General features: G+C 58.2%; 7 protein-coding genes across 7 annotated transcripts; 5 read left to right on the forward strand and 2 right to left on the reverse strand.

The window, feature by feature from the left end:
- Positions 1-662: 662 nt before the first annotated feature.
- WHR41_02382 (uncharacterized protein) lies at positions 663-3335 on the reverse strand (the record flags this gene model as incomplete). The annotated part of the gene is made up of 1 exon (XM_069370988.1): positions 663-3335. One exon carries the CDS (start codon positions 3333-3335, stop codon positions 663-665), a length of 2673 nt encoding a protein of 890 aa, XP_069231690.1.
- A 1626-nt stretch (positions 3336-4961) lies between these two features.
- WHR41_02383 (uncharacterized protein) lies at positions 4962-6344 on the forward strand (the record flags this gene model as incomplete). Its single annotated transcript, XM_069370989.1, has 2 exons — positions 4962-5038; positions 5105-6344. The coding sequence occupies 2 exons, from the start codon at positions 4962-4964 to the stop codon at positions 6342-6344; spliced, it is 1317 nt and encodes a 438-aa protein (XP_069231689.1).
- Positions 6345-8303: 1959 nt separating this feature from the next.
- WHR41_02384 (uncharacterized protein) lies at positions 8304-9689 on the forward strand. The gene is made up of 2 exons (XM_069370990.1): positions 8304-8654; positions 8740-9689. The coding sequence occupies exons 1-2, from the start codon at positions 8391-8393 to the stop codon at positions 9292-9294; spliced, it is 819 nt and encodes a 272-aa protein (XP_069231688.1). The 5' UTR covers positions 8304-8390; the 3' UTR covers positions 9295-9689.
- A 2204-nt stretch (positions 9690-11893) lies between these two features.
- WHR41_02385 (uncharacterized protein) lies at positions 11894-14233 on the forward strand (the record flags this gene model as incomplete). Its single annotated transcript, XM_069370991.1, has 1 exon — positions 11894-14233. The coding sequence occupies one exon, from the start codon at positions 11894-11896 to the stop codon at positions 14231-14233; it is 2340 nt and encodes a 779-aa protein (XP_069231687.1).
- A 199-nt stretch (positions 14234-14432) lies between these two features.
- WHR41_02386 (uncharacterized protein) lies at positions 14433-14881 on the reverse strand (the record flags this gene model as incomplete). Its single annotated transcript, XM_069370992.1, has 2 exons — positions 14433-14639; positions 14828-14881. 2 exons carry the CDS (start codon positions 14879-14881, stop codon positions 14433-14435), a joined length of 261 nt encoding a protein of 86 aa, XP_069231686.1.
- An 852-nt stretch (positions 14882-15733) lies between these two features.
- On the forward strand, positions 15734-18010 carry PAB1 (Polyadenylate-binding protein, cytoplasmic and nuclear; the record flags this gene model as incomplete). Its single annotated transcript, XM_069370993.1, has 1 exon — positions 15734-18010. One exon carries the CDS (start codon positions 15734-15736, stop codon positions 18008-18010), a length of 2277 nt encoding a protein of 758 aa, XP_069231685.1.
- Positions 18011-19161: 1151 nt separating this feature from the next.
- Positions 19162-22842, forward strand: WHR41_02388 (uncharacterized protein). The gene is made up of 6 exons (XM_069370994.1): positions 19162-19432; positions 19493-19771; positions 20318-20349; positions 20403-20496; positions 20554-22316; positions 22384-22842. The coding sequence occupies exons 1-6, from the start codon at positions 19243-19245 to the stop codon at positions 22558-22560; spliced, it is 2535 nt and encodes an 844-aa protein (XP_069231684.1). The 5' UTR covers positions 19162-19242; the 3' UTR covers positions 22561-22842.
- The last annotated feature ends 1016 nt before the right edge of the window (positions 22843-23858 follow it).

Here is a 23858-nt window from a genome sequence, read left to right on the forward strand (position 1 = left end):
TTCTGAGCGCGATGTTTGCTGTTGCGGTTGCATCTTTTTCTTTCTTTTTTTTCACTGGTTTCTCCTCTCGTTCGCAGCATCACAGGCGTTTTTATTCTCTGGAGCGAAGAACCAACTGCGCTGCTACAGTACTTTTTCTCCTGACCTTTCCGATGCATCGTGCATACATACGATCGAAGCTTCGCGGAGGACGGCTGGCGCATTTATTAGAGATTTACTACTACACTATGACGAGGGCATTGAATGGAACGAAATACACGCACGCATGCATGGCACATTCGACGGACTTTGACTCGGCGCTCAACCATTGTTGTTTTGTTATGCTAACGTCGTCGCTCACTGGTAAGTTTGACGTGGTAAGGCAAAACGGTAGTCGTGACATTTCATTACGTCCCGCGAAGCGCTGTGTCGACTTCTTCGGGCGTGAGAGATTACAATACTTGCTCGCTTGCATAACAACGCTCATCGATCCGAACAAGAAAGCGCCGTTCCGGTCTTTTCCATCTAGGGCGACCGACGAGGACAGGGTTCATAATGCCCTCGCCCGCCCCTCAACGTGCCCTTCTCTTTCTTTCGAGGATCCTCGCGCTCGTACGCTAATAGAATAGAAAGGAAAGGCCAACTCGTATCCTAGGGAACACAACCAAAACAAGTCATCAATCTCACCTCCAAGCCGGCCTCGCACCCACGCTCCCCCGACTCCTGAACAAACCCTTCCTGGCTGGCGCCTCTAGCCCCGCGGCGCTCGCCGGCCTAGGCGAAAACCCCGGCTCCGTCATCGTCCTGGGCGAAATGCCCGGCCTTCCAGCAGCAGCAGCTCGATCCCTCGAGGCCGCGCGCGGCGATGGCGCGGCGGATCCGGGCCGTGGGCTGGCGAAGGCGGCGGAGCTGGTGCTCGGGCGGCGCATTTGGTAGGCGGCGGCGGGCGTGGAGGTTAGGTGGGGGAGGGGGGATTTCTCGCGTTCGCGGCGGGGGGTGGGGCGGGTTGCTGTTGTGGCGGAGCGGGAGTCGTCGGTGTTGGTGTTGGTGTTGGTGTTGCTGAGGCGGCGGAGGAGGTTTTGGGTTTTTTGCGTGAGGGAGGAGCGGGAGGTTGAGGCGGAGCGGGGGGAAGGGGCGGGGCGGGTCTTGGGTGGGGTTATGGTTGTGGTTGTGGAGGGGGCGTGTTGTTGGTGTTGGTTTTGGAGGCGCTGGAAGTCTGGCGATCGGGAGCGGGATTCGCGGTCTTGGACTGCGGTGCGGAAGCTGGAGGAGCCGGACTCATAGGAGTCTGCGCTGCCTGCGCTGCCGGATGTTGTGGGTCTCATGTCCAGGCGTCCGGGCATCGAGCGCAGAGTGGTTGGGCTGGTTTCTGCTCGGAAAAGCCCGGGTTTGACGAAGGGTGAAGAGGAGGCAGATTTGACCTCTGAACTTGACTTCCTACGTTGAGCCGGGTGTCCTTGCCGCATGAACGGTGGTGATACCGTGTTGCTGTTGAAGAACATGTCCGTAACGGTGGAGGGCTGTCGGTTGTGCTTGAGGAACCGCGATGGCGTCCCGTTGGTGATTGAGTTGCCGTCAGGGTATCCATCGTAGGACATGCCGAAATCTCCTACAGCATCTGCTCGCGAGTCGTAGGCCTCGTCATCGGTCTCGCTGTCAAAATTCTCAAACCCGGTCCGATGGAAGGTCCGCTGCGCAACGCCTAGGCTGTCCGCTTGAGGCTGTGCATTGCTGACCTGGTATGGGCCACGCAGCTCTGCAGCCGATTCCATGTGTGCTGGCCCCACACTCGATCTCGGCTGTAGCGGTGCAAAATTATTGACTTGCGCTGGAGTTGTGTCGAGCAGACTGCGCTCGCCCACAGCACTCGACCGAGACATTCTGAGCATTCGTGTGTTCATGCTGTCTGGAGTCGGCGGGAACGAATCCTCACCAAACACCGGACTCCCAGGAGCTGCCGGCGTTCTTGGCATCTTATTTGGTCTACCGCCGAGTGCTGAAAAGGGCCTGATCGAGGCTGGCGTTCGCTGCGAGTCTGCTTTAGCAGATGCTGCGGTCGCAGTGGCAGCACTGGCCAGAGAATGCATGGACCTTTCAGCATTCTTCCGCAGCTGGTGAGGTGACTCCAAGATCGTCTCGGTCTGCAGCGGCGATGAGATCCTGTTGGACTTAGAAGGCGTATCGGCCATGCTCTCCCGGTCTTCTATCCATTGGTTGACACGAGAGATGCTGTCTTGACGGGAGTGTGCAGAGCCATATGGTCTCTCGCGCTCTGGCAGGTCGGCTTCATTTTCCCAGTCGAACTTTTCAGGGGTTTCGCCGTTCTTGCCGTATATGCTGGGAAAGCTGCTCTCACTGAGAGCACTGAGGCGAGGAGAGTTGAGCACTTCGTCCGCTAGAGCTTGTTCATCGATTGTGCTGGCTCGCTTGGACAAGATGGAATTGAAGCTCTTGACAGGGTGAAGGTCCTTTCCGGCGTCCAGGTAGACAGATCGCAGCGCCGTTGTGCTTGGCTTCTGTGAGGTCAGGAACGCAGGCTCCCTCCTTGGCCGTGCTGGAGTCGATGCCTGCACTGCGCTGCTGAGCCTGGCAGATGCCGCAGCCGCATGCGCTGGGGTTTGCCTCGATGTTTGGTCGTTGATCGTCACCTCAGGTGGACTCGATGGCGGGACCTGTTCCTGCGTCTCCGTGCCAGCATAGCCTGAGTCTGCGTGAGCCGTGCTAGGCCTCGTCTCAGTTGCCCGAGCTTCTTCGTAGTCTTCAACCTTCTCTTCCAACTCGCAAATGATGTCAGCCGCTTCCTGAATCGCTTTGTCGCGCTTCTCCAGCTCCTCAACGAGCAGACTGTTAATCCGCATCAGTTCCGCATGCTCCTCCTCCAGCCTCTCCGCGCGCTCTACAGCCGCACGCATGCTCTCAATCTCAGCGTGCAGCTTCGCCTGGTTCTCGCGCCGATGGTCGAGCTCTAGCTTCAGATCAAAGTTCTGCTTCGTGAGGCGGTCCATTTGCTCATCCAGCTCCCTCGCGCCCGGCGTGCGGCGCTTTCGCCCTCCTGCACTGAGCGTACCACTGCCATTGCCGTTGTTGACTTCAGAACCGTACTTTGAAAAAGGTGCCAACGGCGAGCTGTCGAACGGGCGGGAAGCAAGTCTGCTGTCCTCAGCCTCGGCGAAGAAGAGGTCGTCGTCAAGTCCAGAAGCCATTCGGGGTCCGACATCCGATTGTCGCGTCCGCTTAGGCCGAGTGTTGCGCGCTCTCCGTTCCAGCAAGCGGTCCTGCAAGTATTGTGACGCTGGCAGGACCTCCGGTGTTGGCTTGTGACGGGGCGCGCTGCCCTTCATGTGAGGGAAGTCCATGCTCACGGCTCAGACGCGCGGCGCGACGTGGTCGATGTGCCACCAAGCAGGCTTTATGCGTACATGAGTGGTGACTGAGGGCTTTGGTGAGGCGCAGACGGATAAGGCCGATCCGAACAATGAACTGGCAATATAACGCGACAGTGGCAGATATGCGTGAGAAGTGCGGGCGTGATTGGTGAGTGTGCTTGGATCGTGTCTGCGGTCAGCCGGATGAGAGGCGTATGCCGCGGGTGGTGCAGTCGGTGTGGGATGGCGGTCAATGGCGTTCAGCTCGCGTCGTGGCGTCGATTCGCAGGTCGTCTTCGTCGTCGTCGTGGTCGTCGTCGCCGGGTGAAAGTGTCCCAGTGTGCAGCGCGACAAGTCGCCTCCGCAACAACAGAAGTGAGACAGAGGGTGTCGGCCGGCGGCCAGGAACGAGCGTGCGCGTGGGCGGCGGGCAGAAACAAAGGCCGGGCGCGTGGGTCTTGGAGTTGGGCTGCGCTTTGTCGATGCAGCTTAAGGCTAAGGTTTGCTGTTCCGGGGGTCCCCGTGTCCAATTGCCTGGGTCGGCTGCAAGGGGCCGCGTGCTACCCGCCGCCGTCACCGCTTGCGCCAATGGGGACGGGGTGTGTAGCCGCCAGAGTTGCGACGGCGCGCATTCTAGAGTTGTGTGCCTTTGGGACTGTGACGTTCCAGCAGATCCTCCACTTCTTCGCTAATGCCGTGAAGACTCGAGGCCATCATCGTGCGACACGCGCAAAAAAGTGTCCGAGGAAGACGCTCTGAGGCGATGTACAACCACGCCGCTTGGAGCACTGGGCTGTGATAAGACACCATGGCTCATGCCAACGCCGATTGCCGCAATTTCTGAGGCGTTGGCTTAACTCATGCACCTTGGACCCAACATGCAGCAACCCCAGTCGTTTTCACGCCGCCCGACCGCGGCACATGCGCACCGATGGGTCTTGATTCGCGCCGAACAAGCCGCACTGGCACGCCTGGCTCGCCCTATCCCCGCTCTCTGCAGACTGCGCCTGTGTGCGTTTGTCCGACTAGGCGTGCAGCAATTTCGACGCGCAAACATGCCAATAGCTCAGGTGTTCGTCGGAAACTCAAAGCAACATGGTCGGGCGCCCGCGCTCAAACGGCTCGAAGTTTGTTTCTGTCGTCAGAACGTGTCCCGGCACTTGAACCATCACAATATGGCGAGGTCGCACGTGATGATCTGGAGGGAGCGAAGGCGTTGCGTAGGAATATACTTGTCTCTGTACTCGTGGCCTCGCAAGGCGTGACGGGCCTGATTGGGCAGGGCCAGTCCAAGAGCTCTTGTGTCGCAAAGTGTTGGTAGCTTTGTTCTTGTGCATGCACTAGTAGCGCTTGCATGCGTCGTGCTGCCCAAGATCAAGAAGCATTACACCAGCGTTTCATCAGATGCGACAGGTCTCTTCTTAGCCTTACTACGAGGTGGGCAAGATCTTCTGGACATGAGGTACTCATGTACTTGCTCAATCCGAGCATCGCCGCTGAAGCCAGCCGTGCCCGCCAAATTCCAGGGTCTCAGGCACCTTTCCCCGCCTACAGTAGATTCTAACGTCAGTTGCGAAACTCTCCCTGATCGTGCTCGTCAGAAAACATCAACCAACCATGGACGCTCCCTCGCAGAGCCTCAATAACGTCGCCGACCAGGAGACTTTCACAGTCCTGGTCACCGGCGCTAATAGGCAAGTCTTGCCCTGTCTGCAAGGCCGGCAGAAGAGCAATGGCTGACAGGTAGGTCCTACGTACAGCGGTCTCGGCTTCGCCATCTGCTGCCGTCTCATCGACGAGTTCCTTTTCTCTCGCCCTCAGTCTCAGGCCCTGCACATTCTGTATACGACGCGCGATGGAAAGAAGAGCGAGGACACGCGGGTGCGGCTCAATGCCCACCTTCAGAACACATTGAGGGAGGCCAATGGAAAGACCATGGGGATCAGCCTGCTTTTGGAGAAGCGCGTAAAGTTTGAGGGCGTACTGGTGGATCTCGCACAGCTCGTTACCGTCAAAGCGCTGGCGCAGCAGCTGCTACAGAGAAGACAGAAGCTGGATGCAGTCGTATGGAATGCCGGCATTGGTGGATGGACGGGCACCAATTGGCCCAAGGCTATCTGGACCTTGCTCACAGACATCATACAAGCAAGCACGTGGCCGACATACCAGAACTCCGAAATCGGAACGCTAGCCAAGCAGAAGGGCCTCGCGACGACCGAAGAGAAGACACCTCCGCTCGGGCAAGTCTTCACGGCAAACGTCTTCGGCCACTACATGCTCACGCACTGGCTCTCTCCCCTCCTCGACTCAGACAGCCGCATCGTCTGGGTAGGCAGCATAACCGGCCTGCCGAACTTCTTCTCCCTCTCCGACCTGCAATGCCTCCGCGCCCACGACGCCTACGAGTCTTCCAAGCGTCTCACAGACCTCCTCGTCCTCACCTCCGACCTCCCCTCCACAGCCCCCTTCACCCAAACCTTCCTCCCCACGCCCCCCTCGACCCCCAAGCCCAAAATGTACCTCACCCACCCGGGCATCCTCGCCACCAGCATCGCGTCCGTCTTCTTCCTCCTCGAGCCCTTCATGGTCGCCTTCTTCTACCTCGCGCGCTGGCTCGGCTCGCCCTGGCACACCGTCACGGCGTACAAGGCCGCCGTCAGCGCCTGCTTCTGCGTGCTTGCGCCCGCGCCGCAGCTCGAGGAGCTCGAGAAGCGCGACGGCAAGGGCAAGTGGGGCAGCGCTGTGAGTGTTGCTGGCGACGAGCGCGTTGCGCGCACGGAGACGGAGGGCTGGGGGTTCTGCGGGAAGGCCGGCGAGGTTCCTTCTGGGAGCATGACGGCTAAGGCGGGCAGGCATAGGGGTATGAAGGAGACGGGGCGCGAGGAGAGGGAGGAGTTTGAGGTGCTCGGGCGCGAGGTTTGGAGGGAGATGGAGGCGCTGAGGGTCGGTTGGGAGGGCAGGCTTGGGAAGGTGGGTCAGGAGGCGAGTGAGGATTTCTAGGCGGTGTACGATATGAGTTGACCGATAGGCTGCGTTCGGATTCACCATGCATAGAAAAGTAGCAAGTTATAGAATCATATGTTGTTTAATTCGCTCTTCTCTAATCTCTACATGACCTCCCGTTCTTCCAATTGCCTGCAGGCTCGTTCTGGTGCGTCGCGCGCATTGAGGATCGACCTACCGTTTCAATTGCTCGCGAGCTCGTCCTGGCGCGTCACGTGCATCGAGGACCGACCTGCCGTTTAAATTGCTCGCGAGCTCGTCCTGGAGCGTCACGTGCATCGAGGACCGACCTGTCGTTTCAAATGCTGGCGAGCTCGTCCTGGAGCTTCACGTGCATCGAGGACCGACCTGTCGTTTCAAATGCTGGCGAGCTCGTCCTGGCGCGTCACGTGCACCGAGGACCGCGGAGCACGTCATCGTCGCCGCCTGCGCGCGAAGTCCTCCGCCTGCAGCCAGCTTTCCGCCAACGCGCTGCAACACACTGCCACCAACAAACAAGAGATCGCCCTGCCAAAAACCACAACCATGTCCTCAGTAACTGAGAATTTTACCAGCCACTTTTCCGCACGTGCGCTTTCACCAGCCAAATTTTCAGCCCTGTCACCAGGCCGAATTGAACCCCTGACCTCGTGCGCTCACGTGACATGCCCTCACATCCAGGCCTTTGCCTCACTGTCCCGGCCTCCCCCCTTCCCTCCTCCTTCTCTCCACCTTGCACAGTAGAATGCCCCTGCAAAAAGGAGCGTAATTGCGACGGTGAATACCGACAGCAAAAAGTGCAAAAACCGGGCCCCTTACTCCGCTGGCATTTGTCTGTGAAATCCCCGCCACCACGGAAGGCTGACTAACACCACAAGCCCCGTGTGTTAAGCGGGACTCTGGATTCTAGCTCAAGGACCACTACGCCATTCATGCAGGAGTCTGTGGAGTATGACCCCATTAGCGTCGCATACGTTATATACGTTGCTTTGGCTGCGGTGCACCCCCAGTGTGCACGAGCGCATGCACGCTCGTGAGGGGGTGTTGTTGGTGTCTGTGGGTTCGTGCAGGGTTGGAGGGTGGTGCTAGGTGGTAGAGCATCTTGTTCCTTGTGTTTGGGAGGTTGTTCTCGTGTGCACGATATTGCTATTGCTCTTGCGCCCACGGGCGGGCTTGCGACGAGGCGGCGGGCGGCCTGTAGTGGAGGGCGTGCGACCGGCGGCGGGCTTTCGCCACGATAACATCCACTTCCTTCATTAGCAACGCAATCACAAGTTCACTCACTGTCATGCGTCCAACAACACTGCATCCGACACGCGTGGTGCTCCACGCGACGCGTCCTTCACTGCTGCACCCGTACTGACGGTCAACAGGCGCTCCGCAGCTGCCAGCGCGTCTTACGCCCACTGCTTTGCAACATGGGATGCACAGAGATATCAGGCATTGACTGCAGGCACCATATACACCAGGGCATATAGCTGGATCTGAATCTCGGCAGTGACTGGTCTTCTCGACACGTGGTCCTCTCTCTTCGACAGAAACAAGCTCCCTGACGGATCAGGGCCATCTAGTCCTGGCTTTTTCCCTTAGGACACCTGGCATTTTCTTCCGTATTCTTTCTCTTCCTTCAGCCTTCTGCTTCCTGGTCTTCTTGAGGTCTTCGTGCTGCCTTTATCGGCGGGCATGGGCATTTTCGCAGGGAGGAGGGCAAAGCCACAACATTATCTCAGCCTTCAGGAGAGAATTTTATTGCAGCAGCAAGACTTTTGAGACTGTGACATTGCAAGAAGGAAAGAAATCACGGCGGAGCACAACAGCGTAGAAGACGTGAAGTCAGCTGCCAAGCAAACTCAGCCCCTCCCGCTGACTCCACCAACCACGGAACACCGTCCCTTGTGGGTGCCTGACAAACCTGGGTCGTGGGGAAACTTTACGAAGTCGAGCCGAGGAGCGTCATCACATTTGCACGGGCTCGGAGGTACAGCTGGCCTTCTCCCCTCAAACGTTACTGCGTCGACATCGCCAAAGCGATTCGAGGCGAGCGACAAGGTTGGAAAAGCCACCATGCTCGCCTCAGGCTTCACAAACGCTCCAATCTCCCAGCTTCTTCTCCTGGGGATTGTGAGCTCCGCCATCGTTGCGAGTCTCACAGACACCAAGTACTTTCTCTGGATCGAAGTGCGCCCACATCTGCTGGACTACTGGCAGTACTGGCGCCTGTTGACATGGCAGCTCGCCTACACCAACAGTGCAGAGGTGCTCTTCGCCGCTATGACCTTCTACCAGCTCCGTGTGATTGAACGGCTATGGGGAAGTAGGAAATTCGCTGTAGGCCTCTCTCCACTCCATCCATGGCGCAGCGTGTGCGCATTCTCAGTACTTCTGGATGGAGGCTAACAGGCAAGTATCGCAGTCCTTCCTCGTCTCCACTTACATCTACACCGCTCTCCTTCCTCCCATCCTTCTCGCCGTGATCATTCGTCCCTTATCCTGGGGTCACATCAACTACTTGCCCTCGGGCCCAACGCCAGTGCTCTTTGCGCTGTTGGCACAGTATCACGCGGCTATCCCGTACATCTACAAGTACCGCCTGTCATCCAGCCTCCCCAATAGCACGACCTCGGCGCAAGAGTACGGCATCCTACTCACCTCCAAGGCGACTTCCTACCTTCTCCCACTCCAGCTGGCTCTGTCACAACTGCCCGGCTCAGCAATCGCGGCAGGCGTCGGCTGGATCATCGGCTTCGCCTATCGCAGGGAGATCCTCCCCGGCACGACGAGATGGAGACTTCCGACGTGGATCGTGGGCGGCGGCGAGCAAAAGGAGCGATACGACAGCTTGAGGCGGAGAATGGAAGGGGAGGCGGGCCGCGCGACGGGAGTGCAGGCTGACGGCGCCGCACAAGGCCAAACGAGACGGAGGGGTATGTTGGGAGGTTTGGCGGATCAGTTCAGAGGCGCTGCGTAGATGGGTACCGGACGGTTTTTCGCCCGGGCTTACCTTTCGCTGCGGCGTTGGTGGTGATTTGCGGCGGGGCTGCGAGGACAGCGCAGTAGGTCATACATACATGCATTCCAGCGACGGAAAGTTACTCGAAGCCTGGCGACACGAGGTATTCCAACGCGTCTGTCAAGATGGCTGACTGTGCACACGTGCGCACTGCATTGTTCATCCTCCCGCTGATGCGACATGATCGTGTTGGAAGCACCAGCGCTGCGGGTTCTTTCACGTGCGAAAGCCACCTCCACTTAGAAACGCCCGCGATGGTGAAGAATTAGCGACATGATCCCCAAAACAGATCGCTTATCGATGTCACACGTCTAGAAACAAGAGAGTGTATGAGAATCTGTACATCCATGAAATGCCCTACGCGAACGACTCGCCGAGCATCACCCGCGCGGACCCTGACGAGACTCCCAGTCGTGGCTTGCAGGTCGTACCACCGAAGCGACCTCGTTAAGCGCCCACCACATCCCCTTCACGCCGCGGCCCGCGCGTGCAGGAGCACATCAGACTCTTATCCACGCATGCTGAAGAGCCGATTGGTCACGATCTATGTCAAACTGAGGGCTGCCCTCTCTTAGGTAGTTTTATGCAGCTGAGCTCCCTCCTGCGACGCAAAAATAGTTACACCAGGAAGCCTCACGCCAACCGTCTTGGCCAATGATGGCACCGCTATTCTTCGACTCCGGACGCGTCCTTTGCAGGCGACTTCCATCGCGTCTCCTCTGCCCACCGGCGCGCTGGACGCACATGAGACGAGGCGGCAGCGTGTTGTGACTTTCGCTTGTCCTGTTCTCTCACTCGCCCAACATCCTCCTCTGGCGGTTCCTCATCCGCCGCTTACGGTGAAGACTGGCAAGTGGGCACGCCAGCCCTACTAACGGCGTCCGCAAGCTGCGGTTGTCTCCATTGAAGGCGCTCCTGGCGGTTGTCCACCGACATGAGCCAACAACATGGCTTTCCCCCGCCGCCCCCTCCCTCGCAGTCGTCTGCCTCCCCAGGAGGTAGCGCGCCTTCGTACTTCTCCCAGCAGAGACTCCGGCCTGGGCCTCCGCAGCCGCCCTCAATAACTACGAACTTCCTTCGAGCGCAGGGAGTTGGCCCTCATTCTCAGACTCCCGCCTCTGCTTTGAGCCCTGCCCAATTTGCGTTGCCGTATAGCCCAGCGACGCCTTCTACGCTTAACCCTCATACACCTGCTGTTGCGTACCCGGACAGTAATCCCCACCTGCTAGATCCGTCGAGAGCACAACTACAATCACCAGGAAGCCCGAGCATGGCCCAGCAGCCCTACAACCCTCGACAATGGAGCGGTCATGGATCTCACATGGCATACTCCCAGCACTCGAGTCCTTTGAGCAGAGCGAATGTGGAAATCACTGGAATGGAAAGTACGTACAATGCTATGCATGTGCCAGGATTCGGGCTTAGTGCTCGGAACAATTTGGTAAGATTATCGTGATACAAGTCAGATGCTGACGCAGGATTGTTAGCTGCAATGCCTTCGCCTCCGCCTCCATACTCACCTGAGACACCCGATCAGGTCGGATCGCAACATATTGTTCGCCCGTCGCCCATGATGGAACAGGCTGGCTTTGTCGCTTCTCCGTTGGCAGCAGAATCGTCAAGTTCCACAATGCCTTCATCAAGTGCACGCCGTTCACCACAGCTGCCTAGATCACCGGCATTCCCTCCCCCGCCAGGGCAACTCTCACGAACGCGGGAACGTTCAGCATCGGGACAAAGGCTGCTTAACACTATCCAAAATCTGACGGGTAGAGGGAAACAGCCTGCTGGTCACGACTTTCAAACAAGTCAGAACGTGCACTACCCTACCAGTCCTGAAGCTCTTCGAGCTCCGGCTGCAAGACGAGCTGCATCCACGGGTCACATGTTCCCGACTGCTTCCAGCTCATCGTTACCGTACCGTGCGATCACCAGCAATGATTCCGGCAGGTCATCACCAGAAGACTCAAGTTGGCGGCCAGGCATGCCGCTGCCTGGCCCTCCGCCCGGCCCCCCTCCCCCAGGGCCCCGATCTCAGAGCCTCAATCGCTATCCTGTGAGCTCTTCACGCTCGAACAGCGTAGGCTCTGATCAAGATCCAACCCCGCCGCCACAGAGAAGAGCTGCTGCGCAGCCATCTACGCTCGGACCAGTGCCACCAACGCCTGCAGACTGGGTTGAGTCTAACGACAATGGCGATTCTACACATTCAAATGATCAGACACAATACGATACTACTTCTTCCTATCAGCCTCTCCGAATCAACACAGGAGCCCGCCAAGGATCGTCTTCACTGAATCGATCCTCAAGGCGAGACGCCAACACGGATGGTATCCGAGAACGCCGTTCGAAAAGCCGTGCTGCCAGAGAAGGTGGCAGCAGTAGCAGTAGCAGCGTTGCGATGTCGTCGGTAAACGATGACGTTCGGCCTAGCGATCTTCTCTCGTCCACCGCGGAAGGATCCATCAGCCAAAGACGTGAGCACATGCGGAAGATCTCAGGCTATGCAAGCGTTTCTGCTGCCCCGCCGGATCCATCGAACGTACAGACTCGTACAATGACTGCTACGAGGCCTGAGCCGACGCAGCCGCCAGCGAATGTACTGACGCCTCCGTATACACCCGCCGTCGGCAGTCAGGGCGGCGAGTCGTCTCAGCGGCGTGCGCTGCGAATGCCTTCGAGCGCCTCCAGCGATCGATCGATATCTCATTTGATGAACGCCGTGGATGTCGATGCGCCACCACAATCGGCATCATTGAGCTTGGCGAGACCATCGACCGAATCACTCAAGCAAAAGTCCCAACTAGGCACCTTCTATCAGCAAGCCATCGAGCGTCACCGCGAAATGCTAGAGAAGGAAGCGAACGCTGCTACTGACGAAGCTAGGCTCGAGATCTTTGCCAACTTCCTCGTGCACGAATCAAGACTCCGGAGAGATAAGTATCAAGCCGCTTACAATAACATGGCAGGCGATGTCATCGACCTGACAAGGGACATGTGGCGGTCATACACCAGAGAAAGCAAGCGCGCAGTGACACCCAGCACATCGATGTCCTCCATCGACCCGACTATCCCATCATGGGCTTCCGACGGCGGGCTACATTCGGCCCATGGCGCGATGCCCAGCTCAGCTTCTTCTCTAGGTGAATTCACCCCAGCAACGGATACTGCCTCTATCGGCGACAGCGCAGATATGCTCGACCGCGCAGAATCCCGACAATGGGGCGAACAGTTCAAGCCTTCTCTTTCACCGATCCCTAGCATGGCGGTCAGTACTGTACCCGATGAAGATAGCTCAAGAGGACGGACTGCGAGTAGGTGGTGGGAGCAAAGCGATACAGGGTCGGTAGGGCGCCCCGACAGGATGGAAAAGAGTCATCGCGAAACAAAGTACATGGGGATCAATCCAGCCTCCCTGAGAGACGAGGCACATCCCTCGCCGGAAGTGGCTCGAGGTACGCCACCAGCTGGCGCGACGGAGTTCGCTCTTGGTCTAGACGAGTACCCAGTTGAAAAGGCAGGGTTGCATTCGGCCTCGGAGTTCGACACACCCATGGCAACACCAGCTCGTCCGGGTGACTCGAGAAAGTCATCAACCAGCACAGGGATGAACCAGCTGGATGTCTCCCGACTTGTCACACTTCCACCACCGTACCCACGGCACCACCCTGCAGTCAACAATAGCCACCCTCACCTTTCCGAGCTACGCAATACCCACCGGCACCTTGCCTCGCAAGACGAGATCCAGCGCATTCGAGACGCTTATCTCGATCAAGATTGGGCCGTGCAGCGCTCTCAGCAAGAGGAAGCCAAACAACGCCGCAACCGCCTGCGCACTTCCATCCAAGACAAGCTCAACGCAGGCACCATCACCTTCGCTGATGCCGCGCAGGCCGAGTCCAACTTCGAGGCTTCAGAAGCAGAACGTACTCGCGCCGCCGCCCGAACAATCTTCGAGACCTACGAGCACGCCATCTCCCACCCTCTCAACACCCTTCTCACCTCCCGCCTCGAGCAAGCCGAAACCTGCATCGCCACCCTCCGCGCCGACCTCGCCACCACCTCCGACCCCAACCAAGCCCAAGAAGAAGGCGACGAGCACCCCGAGCGCCTCGAAAAGCTCACACTCCTCAAATGGCTCTTCGAAGCCCGCGAAGTCCTGCACAAAGAAATGTCCGACCTGCACGCCCAGCGCGGCGAGAAGTACTCCGACGTCGTCCTGACCCCCTACCGCCTCGCCAAACAAAGCGACAAAATCGCGGAGGCCCAGGCCTTCTTCGCCAAAGACCGCCGCGACCGCCAGGCCGTCTACGCGAGGGACGCTCTAGCCCGCGTCTCCGAGCTCCTCGACCTCGTCGAGCGCAACGTCGCCCGCGGCGTCGAGGACCAGCTCTCGGCCTTCTGGGACATCGCGCCGGGCCTGCTGGAGATCGTGCACGCGGTGCCGTCCGCGTCGAAGGCCGCGCTCGCGCAGCTCGACGTCCGCATCCCGCCCGCCGAGTACGAGGAGAACCCCGCGCTCGCGCGCTTCCCGCTGCAGTACCTGTACTCGCTGCTGGAGCACGCGGGCAAGAGCGCGAGGCAGTTCATCGAGAGTCAGGTTAATCTGCTTTGTTTGCTGCACGAGGTGCGCGGGGCGAAGGCGAAGGCGGCGTTGAAGGTTAGGGAGCTGGAGGTTGGGGGGTGGAGTGAGGAGGGGCAGGTTGATGCGTTGGAGGAGGTGGGGAGGGCGAGGAGGGAGGAGGAGAGGAGGTTGGATGCGGATTTGAAGGAGAAGGTGGGGGAGGTTGAGAGGCAGTGGAGGGAGGCGTTGGGGGATGGGTTGGAGAAGTGTAGGGTGGGGGTTAGGGAGTGGTTGGTGGAGAGTGGAGGGTGGGTTGAGGGGTTGGAGGGATAGAGGTGGGTTGGTAGAGGGCGGCTGTGTATCACGACTGGTGTTATAGAACGGTAAATGGACATGGCTGGAATCGTGATCTCATTCGTTGTGACAGTACTGAATTCTCAAGCAAAAAAAAATATCGTGAATATCAGGAAACAAAGCTCGGCCGTCACCAAATCATCATTCGTAGCACACCAAGCGTGATCTCTTCTCCAATCTACCACGGCTTCTTTCCCTTACTGCCGTCCTCCACGCCCTTCGCCAGATTGGCCACGCCGCCTTCCACGCCGTCCGTCAGGCCCTGCAGGCCGTCGCCGACGGTTTTGGTGCCAGTGGTGTTGTTGATGGTGTTGCCGAGGCCGCGGCCAGCGGTGCCTACGAGGCCGCCCGCGGTGCGAGAGATGCCGCCGACGGCTGTGCCGAGCTGGAGGGTGTTAGTGATGTCGCTTTGGGTGGAGGAGCGTCGATGGGTTTAGGGATGAGATGTGAGAGGGGGACGAAGATGTAAAGGCTTCGGTACGAATACGATTAATGTCCTCATCCAGTCGCATTGTGGAATAAAATGTATTCCCTTTGAGACGGACTAATCAGAGTCAGGGTCAAGCCACTTACCGTCCCTGTCACCGAAGTGACGGCGCCAGTTACACCCTTGTTGTTATCAGGCATATTGATGAGATTTGAATGGTGCGATTTGATGACTGCAAAGCGGTGTGTCTTACGATGAGAAATGAGGTAATAAGGAATGGTATATCTCACTCAGATATGTCTGCCTATTCAGCCAACATTACTTCAAGTTCTCAGTACTGCCACACAACCATCTGCAGGACAACGTCACCGCAGCACGTGTCAGCAGCTCTCACAGGCGGCCGTGTGTCTGGCGCTAAGCCAAGGGTCCGCGGGACCGCTAGCCGGACTGAGACTCACCCGCTCCCGCCCGCCTTCCCGCGGCCGCCGCACCTTCCCGATCCCTTGGCGCGGCTTCCTGAAAATTATCCAACAAGGGCTGCAGGCACATGTCGCGCGCCGGCCTGTCTCCCTCCTGCTTCTCTTCCTCACCCCCGTCAACCTCTGCGCTTCGTCTTCACTCCCAGGCACACGCTCATCGCCGTTGTCTGCCCTGCTCATATCGACAAAGCAACCAAAAAAACTTGAAAAAGCCCAAAAACCCGTCCCTTCATCGACTCGCTCGTTGAAGGCTCCCTCTCACTCGCACCTCCCGGCAAACGTACGCTCCGCCTACGCCGCACACGCGCACTTCAGTGACTCTGGGACTTGCGACTGACAGAGTGCCCGCAGTTATCCACCCGTCGCCAGACACCCAACTCCCGCTCAAACCTTCAGACAAACGTACGTGCGCGCCTTTCTTTGTGCCCTGCCTCTTCCGGAAGCTCGCGCACATACTTCTTTCACGCCTTTTCGCGACGCGCTACAGCAAGCGCACGAGCGACCGACCGACCGACCGACAGCAGCAATACCAGGACGTCCGTACTGACACGCGACACAGAACCACTAGACACCATGTCTGACGTCCAGAACTCCACCTCCCCGGCCGCTGGCCAGGCCGCCTCCCCCAAGGCTGATGCTGCCACCGCCAACGGCGCTCCGGCCAACGTCTCCGCCGCCGACGACCTCCAGGCCCAGTCTGCCCCTCAGTCTGCCCACCCCAACTCTGCCTCTCTCTACGTCGGCGAGCTCGACCCGTCCGTCACTGAGGCTATGCTGTTCGAGCTGTTCTCGTCTATCGGCCAGGTTGCCTCTATCCGCGTCTGCCGCGATGCCGTTACCCGTCGTTCCCTCGGATACGCCTACGTCAACTACAACAACGCCGCTGACGGTGAGCGCGCTCTTGAGGAGCTGAACTACACCCTGATCAAGGGCAAGCCCTGCCGCATCATGTGGTCCCAGCGTGATCCCGCTCTGCGCAAGACTGGCCAGGGCAACGTCTTCATCAAGAACCTTGACGCCGCCATCGACAACAAGGCTCTTCACGACACCTTTGCCGCCTTCGGCAACATCCTTTCCTGCAAGGTCGCTCAGGACGAGAACGCCAACTCCAAGGGCTACGGCTTCGTCCACTACGAGACCGCTGAGGCCGCCAACCAGGCCATCAAGAGCGTCAACGGCATGCTCCTGAACGAGAAGAAGGTCTTCGTCGGCCACCACATCCCCAAGAAGGACCGCATGAGCAAGTTCGAGGAGATGAAGGCCAACTTCACCAACATCTACGTCAAGAACATCGAGCTCGAGACCACCGACGACGAGTTCCGCCAGCTCTTCGAGAAGTACGGTGACATCACCTCCGCTTCTCTCGCCCACGACAACGAGGGCAAGAGCCGTGGTTTCGGTTTCGTCAACTACATCCACCACGAGGACGCCGCCAAGGCCGTCGACGAGCTGAACGACTCCGACTTCAAGGGCCAGAAGCTTTACGTGGGCCGCGCCCAGAAGAAGCACGAGCGTGAGGAGGAGCTCCGCAAGCAGTACGAGGCCGCTCGCCAGGAGAAGAGTGCCAAGTACCAGGGCGTGAACCTGTACGTCAAGAACCTTGCCGACGACATCGACGACGAGGAGCTCCGCAAGATCTTCGAGCCCTACGGTGCCATCACCTCCGCCAAGGTCATGCGCGACACCCAGCCGCTGGACGGCGACGAGAGCCCCAAGAAGGACGCCGAGGCCGAGAAGGAGGACGAGAAGAAGGATGACGCTGAGAAGAAGGAGGGTGAGGAGAAGAAGGACTCTGACGTTGACGAGCTCACCAAGAAGATGGACACTGCCACCATCGGCGGCGAGAAGAAGCTTCTCGGCAGGAGCAAGGGCTTCGGTTTCGTCTGCTTCTCCAACCCCGACGAGGCCACCAAGGCTGTCACTGAGCTCAACCAGAAGATGGTCCACAACAAGCCGCTCTACGTTGCTCTCGCCCAGCGTAAGGAGGTCCGCAAGAGCCAGCTTGAGGCTTCCATCCAGGCTCGCAACCAGAGCCGCATGCAGCAGCAGGGTCCCGTTGGTGGCATCCCGCCCCAGTTCATGCAGCCTCAGGTCTTCATGGGCCCCAACGGCCAGCCTATCATGATGCCCGCTGGTGGCCGTGGTCAGGTTCCCTTCATGGGTCCCGGTGGCCGTGGTGGCTTCCCTGGTATGCCCCAGCAGGGCGGTCGTGGCGGCCCTGGTGGCATGCCGCAGATGCCCTACGGCATCCCTCCCCAGATGGCCGCTGGCTTTGGCCCGGCCGCCTTCAACAACCCGGCCGCTTACGCTCAGCTGATGCAGGCCGCTCAGCAGCAAGCCGCCGCTATGGGCGGTGGCCGTGGCGCCGGCCGTGGTGGCCCCATGCCCATGATGCCTGGCATGCCCGGTATGCCCCCTCAGATGGGCGGTGGCCGTGGTGGTTTCCAGGGTGGCCGTGGTGGCCCGATGGGTGGTCGCCCTGACGAGCAGCGCGGTCGCGCCCAGAACCGTGGCCCCTCCGCCGGCCCGGCTCTTGACGCCAACACCCTCAACGCCGCCCCGCCTGCGCAGCAGAAGCAGATGCTCGGTGAGGCTCTTTACCCCAAGATCCACGCCCAGCAGCCCGAGCTCGCTGGCAAGATCACCGGCATGCTCCTCGAGATGGAGAACTCCGAGCTCCTTGGCCTGACTGAGAACGAGGATGCCCTCCGCGCCAAGGTCGACGAGGCCATGGCCGTCTACGACGAGTACGTCAAGACCCAGGGCTCCGACGAGGCCCAGCAGCAGCAGCCCAACGGCGCCGAGAACGCCGCCCCGGCCGCTGAGGACGCGAAGCCCACGGAGGCTTAGGCACCTCCCGCTTTCCGCGCTCGCATGATGCCCATGTTCGCGACCCACTGAGTCCGCCAGCACGGTCAGCTGCTGCCACGGCGCAACCCCACGATTTCCTTTTTCTGTCCCGGCGCGGCTTCGTCCTTTCGCCGACGCCAGCACCGGGCAATCAACTAGCTTACGATACCCCCTTTTTACGACCAATCGAACTTTGAGTGTGCGCGAGAGAGAGAAGCAGAATGAAAGAACAGCAACCAAGGGCGGGGAGGAGGGGTTTCCCTCTTTTCACTTTGTCGACGAACCACCTGAGCCCGTCCACCACCATCGCTACCAGTGGTTTTTTCTTCCTTGTAGCTGCTAGGTGCGAACACAAAAGCGAAGGGCGTTGTCAATTGCTTCGGTCCATGGTTTCTTGCCTATTTCTTGGTTTCTCTGCTGGCTATGGATGTGCATGCCCTCCACGTGTTTAACCGTTCCTGTATGAGTATGGATGTGGTGGGATGTGTCTTTTTGCGGTTTTTTGTTAGGTGGAGTAGATTGTGGTAGCATTAGTTGAAATCAAGTGCAATGTTCAAAAATACTGTCTGTGCTTGTGTGTTATTGCCTCTTGTATGTTTGCCTGGTTCCTGACTGGTTTGTCGTAGATTTCACGATGCAGACTTGAGCTTCCCTTGTCTTCGGTGTTGAGCGGCGTTCAAATTGAGTCGCAGCCCCAGTGACACCACACGCTCATCTGATGACGCTGCGATCCCAAGATTAATTACAGCATGACCTGTGGTTGTAAGAAAAGACCCAATGGGATCATATCAGCGGTCTCCTCGCAACCTCAAGAGTATTTCGTTCATGTTGCTACCCCAACCCTAACCCTCTTAACACCCGTCGCTGATCATGAGCTCACTCGCTGATTGGCTTGACAGAAACGAAGGCTAGTGGCTGACTGCATTTTTAGCGCCCCCGCGAGAAACATCACCCTCGCAAGGGTTAGGGTTAGGGTACAGCTAGGGTTACCCTCTGAATCTCCAAACCAGTTTGCGCGGGCCGCGGCAGGGATCCGAATCCCGCGCGACCCTCAAAGCGCGCCTCTGTTTACAACGTCCCAAAACACTGGCTTTCATCAGCGTGAAGAAGCAAGACAACATCAATTGAGCAGCACGACACACCACGCCATGGCCTGAATCTTGACATTGGTGCTCTTGCAACAATCTGGATTCTCGAACGTCTCGCAGGATCCCATAAAAAAGATCGTTACCATGGAGCGCCCGGCGTCGCAACTCGAAAACATGCGCCCATCCGGCCTCAAGCCGCCTTCGAGGCTGCCCGCCATGCTCTCGGGTGGTGCAAGGACGCTATCGGAGACTAGTCAAAGCGATTTGAATGCGCGGAGTGGCCGTGACGGTCACATGGGCCCGCCATCAACCGCAAAACATAAGCCAAGTGGATGTAAGTGAAGTCTGCGATGAAAAGCAGTGAGGGAGACATTGGCTGACAGGGCGCATTCAGTACCCGAACCTCCTACGAAGCGCAAGACTCTCGCCGAGCGCGCAGGCGAAACGCCCAGTTCGAGATCACATCTGCCCAAAACTGGAATAGCCGGAGCTAGAGCGAACGGCTACCGCAACACGTCAAATACATCCACGAGCAGCTCCGGCAGCAGCATTCGCCCTGGAAGCCGAGGGACCGGTCTGCGACAGATCGCGCGACAACAACAAGCGGCTGCCGCAGAGCCATCCATGGAAATCGACGAAGAGGCGGAATCAGGAGTCATGGGCAAGCGCAAAGGTACACCAACCATTTCTCTCGCCCCCTTGAACAACGACAAAATCACCCTTCGCAAAACACGCACACACGGAGACTTGCGTCACAACTACCAGTCGGACGAATCCAGGCTTCAACATTCTGGATCGCACACCACCGGCTGTGGGAGTAGAGAGGGATCAGCGAGCGAGCCGGACGTCTTTTCGTCTCGCGAGACCTCTCTTACGCGACACGAGCGATCTACAACAGATCCTCCCTCACGTAACATTTCACTGAGCATGGCATTTGCCGGGCTCTCCCTCACACCCAAACAACCGCGGAAGGCTTCGGGTAATCGCCGCCGGCCCTCGCTTGAGCGCATCAAGGAGGAGGTGTCGCCGTCGAAGATCCCGAAGTTCTCTTGCACCCCTACCCTCCGTCACGCACAATCCTCCCAAGCACTGCAAACCCCCTCTCCCCTGAAAAACGAACCTTCCAGGAACGGCTTGCGGACACCAGCGAAGACTGTGAAGCGCAAGCCGGAGCCTTTGCCCGTGTTTTTAACGAAAGAGAAGCTTACGTCTTTTCCAGCCTGGGATACAAAAGGTCGACTAGAAGATATGGTAAGTTCTGATGCCGCAATTCGATTTGGTGAGGATGCTAATGAGTTGTACAGGAGTCTCTATATGCTATGCTTAGAACCCAATTCGCCTCCGCCGCAGACTCTAAGACTGTCTTGGAGGAATCGCTTTCCGTCTACAAGAGTCGAGGTCTGCTACTTTATACACCCTGATACCCTGTAGCGAATCTTACTAACAGCCCGACAGTTCAAGAGCTGACCCAACTCAATCGCGATCTGACAACTTCAAGCAAAACAATCACTTCTGATCTAGAGCGGGCCCGAAGCGACCTTCACACGACGACGAACGACATGCGGCAAGCAAAGCGAGACCACGAGCGAGAAATGCAAGATCTCGAGAGACGGCACGAGAAGGAAACTCACGAGATCAACGCCAAGCACGAGAAACAACTGCAGAAGCTGGAAAGAGAAGGCGAGCGCGCGGTTGAAGGCTTGGAAAAAGAGATCAAGCAAGCCAGGGAAGAGATGGAGAAGCAGAAGCGCGACGAGATCGCAGACCTAACCTCTCAGCACTGGGAAGAACTGGACGAAGTCAAGTCCAGACACGCCGACGAGATCGCGAAGCTCCAGGGCGAGATTGACGAGCTGCGAAGATCGGACGAAGGCCGAGCGGCGGAGTCGGCAGACCAAGTGCAGGCTTTGAAGGATAACATCACGTCCCTGCAGACGCAGCTCGAGGCTGGCAATGCGACGATGAACAGCCTTCGCAAGCAGCTCACGTCCGTCGAGAGCCAGAGCGCTTCGCTTGAGCAGGAGAAGCAGAGCTTGATCTCCAAAGCTCATTTCCTCGAAGGTAACCAGGAAGCGCAAAGCTTGGAGTTTACGAACATGAGCGAAAAGCTCGCGGAAGCTGTTGCTGCGAAGGAGGCCACGATTGAGACACTTCGCCGGGAGGAGATGCTTCGACGAAAGCTCAACGCCACAATCTTGGAGCTGAAGGGCAACATTCGCGTCTTTGTCAGGACGAGACCATTGCTCGGAGATGAAGAAGACCCAGCCAAGGTCGAGTATCCCGATCTCGATTCGTTGGAGGGCACGAAGGAAATGGTCGTTCATGCTCCGACGACACGCTCTGCGACAGGCAAAGAGCGAAACGAAAAGCACTCGTACGCTTTCGATCGGGTGTTTACAGCGGGTACTCCAAACCGAAGTGTCTTTGAGGAGTGTCAGGAACTCGTGCAGAGTGTCATTGACGGGTACAACGTCTCGATACTTTCGTACGGCCAGACAGGTAGTGGCAAGACTTTCGGCATGTCAGGAGTAGACGGCATTATCCCGTCCTCGATATCTCATCTGCTGTCCGAAATTCGTCGCTTGAAAGAGAAAGGCTGGGACTACGTCGTTGAAGCAAGCTTCGTGGAAGTCTACAACGAGATGATCAACGATCTCCTCGGCGACGCGAAGTCCTGGGACACGGAGGACGAGAGCGCGAACACGCGCAGCAAGAAGAAGGACAAGCACGAGGTTCACCACGATCCGATCACTGGAAAGACAACCGTCAGCAACCTGACAGCTCGCGCTCTCTGGCCTCCACCCAAGGACGACTCCTCTTGGCCCCCTCCTGTCGCCGAAGCCGCCGCTGAAGCCTCTGACGCCTCTAACGTCGACGAAGCAACTGCGTACACCACCAAAGCCGTCGACCAGCTCCTCGACACAGCGGCCAAGAACCGTCGCGTGGCCGCCACAAAGTCCAACGAGCGCTCCTCCCGCAGTCACAGCATCTTCATGCTGACCCTGAAGGGCTCCTGCGCTGCCACGGGCGAGAGCAGCGAGGGCGTCCTCAACCTCGTCGACTTGGCCGGCAGCGAGCGCCTGAAACAGTCCGGCGCCGAAGGCAGCCGCCTGAAAGAAACGGCAGCCATCAACAAGTCGCTCTCGAGCCTGGGCGACGTGATCGCCGCGCTCGGCAGCGGCAAGGGCGAGGCGCACGTGCCGTATCGGAACTCGAAGGTGAGCAAACCATCCCAAATCCCTAACTCTTTGGCTTTTTTCACATACTGACGAACAACCGACACAGTTGACCTACCTCCTCCAATCCTCCCTCGGCGGTACGGCGGCCAACGGCAAGTCCAGCCGCACCCTCATGATGCTCCACCTGTCGCCGCTCGCCGCGCACTGGCAGGAGAGCAGGAGCAGTCTGCTGTTCGGCAGCAAGGTGCACGGCACACATATCGGGACGGCGAAGAAGCGGTGATGAATACTTTTTTGCTTGAGGAAGAGGTGACGATTCTGGGTACCGTACTATCCCTCGGAGATGGGGGTTTGATGCCTTGTTTTGGGTTTTTCGTATCTTCTTATCAATCGCGACTGATCGCCCCGCGCCGCAACGAAACAGTTCGTCTCGGGCGCTCGCTGGCTTTCCACGTCTCTGGCGAGGCCGTCGAGGATGGCCTTCTCGTTTTTTCGTTTTGCAAATAGATGACTTCTACCAATGTGTATGCACGCACTCAAGGAATGTACTTAACGTGGCTAATCAGCGATCGAGCGCAGGCGCTTGACAATCCCTCTTCATCCTCCCTTGAGATCAGCTGCGAAATCCATGGGTGAAGGCTCGCCTACCCAGCCACCCGGGCGCTCTGCACGTTTGACCCGATCGTTCTCGAAGCGAACGCATCAGACCACCCAACGTTCTTTCTCTTCACGAAAGGCTGGCGATGGCGAAGGCGTTACATATGCCCCTTGGCGGGAGTAATCACGAAGGCTGGTGGGACAAGGGCCTTCCTCACGAGGATGGAGGAGAATGTGGCTGGTGTGCATGAAGGCTCCCTTGTGGCGCTCGCGTGCAGCGCCTTGCATATGCAGGCCGCCGTTGCTGGGTGACGCGAGGGGCTGGCTGGCTGGCGGAGTGAGCGCCGGCTGTGTACAGTACCTAGGTTTGGCTTTGAGCGAAGGACGCGGGATGGGATGTCATGAGGTAGGGCATTACGGGCTGGTTCTCCGTGGCAGCTTGGGCTTTGACGAGTGGTGCGGTCGGCTGTCCGCCTCGATTCGCAGGGAGAAGAAGTCTCCGGTCGTCGATGTTTGAGCGGGGTTGGTGTTTGGTCGTTCGAGTGGATAAAACGAAGCGTGATGTACACGTATACTACATGACTCTTCGCAAGTAACTCGAGACACATGAGGTAAAGACATATGCTATCCTCAATCAATTGCCATCCAGAGACAATATTCTCCCCGAAAGATTGGCCAATTGCATGCCACGAACCTTTGCGTAAGCCGTGGAAACTACAGACACGGCGTGGCGGGCGTAGGGCGGCAAGATGACAGGGATCAGGCCGGGGTGTTTATGCATCTACGGGTGCACTCTGCGCAGGTGCTCTTGTTTGTGGAGGTGAAGGAGTCTTGGGTTGCTTCGCGCTACCAGAGTAGAGTGTATTACAGAGGCTGGTCTTGCTTTATGCGGAGGTTCCATGATGCTGCGATTAGATGGCGTGAGGTGGAGTTTGTGTAACGATTGGTTGTCTCGTGTAGCTAGAGTTTCTCGACGTGAAGTAT

The sequence above is a fragment of the Cladosporium halotolerans genome (assembly GCF_011745625.1).
Source record: "Cladosporium halotolerans strain TM138-S3 chromosome Unknown Sca6, whole genome shotgun sequence".
Lineage (NCBI taxonomy): Eukaryota > Fungi > Ascomycota > Dothideomycetes > Cladosporiales > Cladosporiaceae > Cladosporium > Cladosporium halotolerans.

Bases quoted from the DNA above. Each gene is read 5' to 3' on its own strand.
- WHR41_02384 (XM_069370990.1), top strand. From the start codon at position 8,391: ATGCTCGCCTCAGGCTTCACAAACGCTCCAATCTCCCAGCTTCTTCTC. The intron at 8,655-8,739 runs GTAGGCCTCTCT...CAAGTATCGCAG, and splicing joins GGGGAAGTAGGAAATTCGCT to TCCTTCCTCGTCTCCACTTA.
- WHR41_02388 (XM_069370994.1), top strand. From the start codon at position 19,243: ATGGAGCGCCCGGCGTCGCAACTCGAAAACATGCGCCCATCCGGCCTC. The intron at 19,772-20,317 runs GTACACCAACCA...CGTCTTTTCCAG, and splicing joins AGTCATGGGCAAGCGCAAAG to CCTGGGATACAAAAGGTCGA. The intron at 20,497-20,553 runs GTCTGCTACTTT...ACAGCCCGACAG, and splicing joins TTCCGTCTACAAGAGTCGAG to TTCAAGAGCTGACCCAACTC.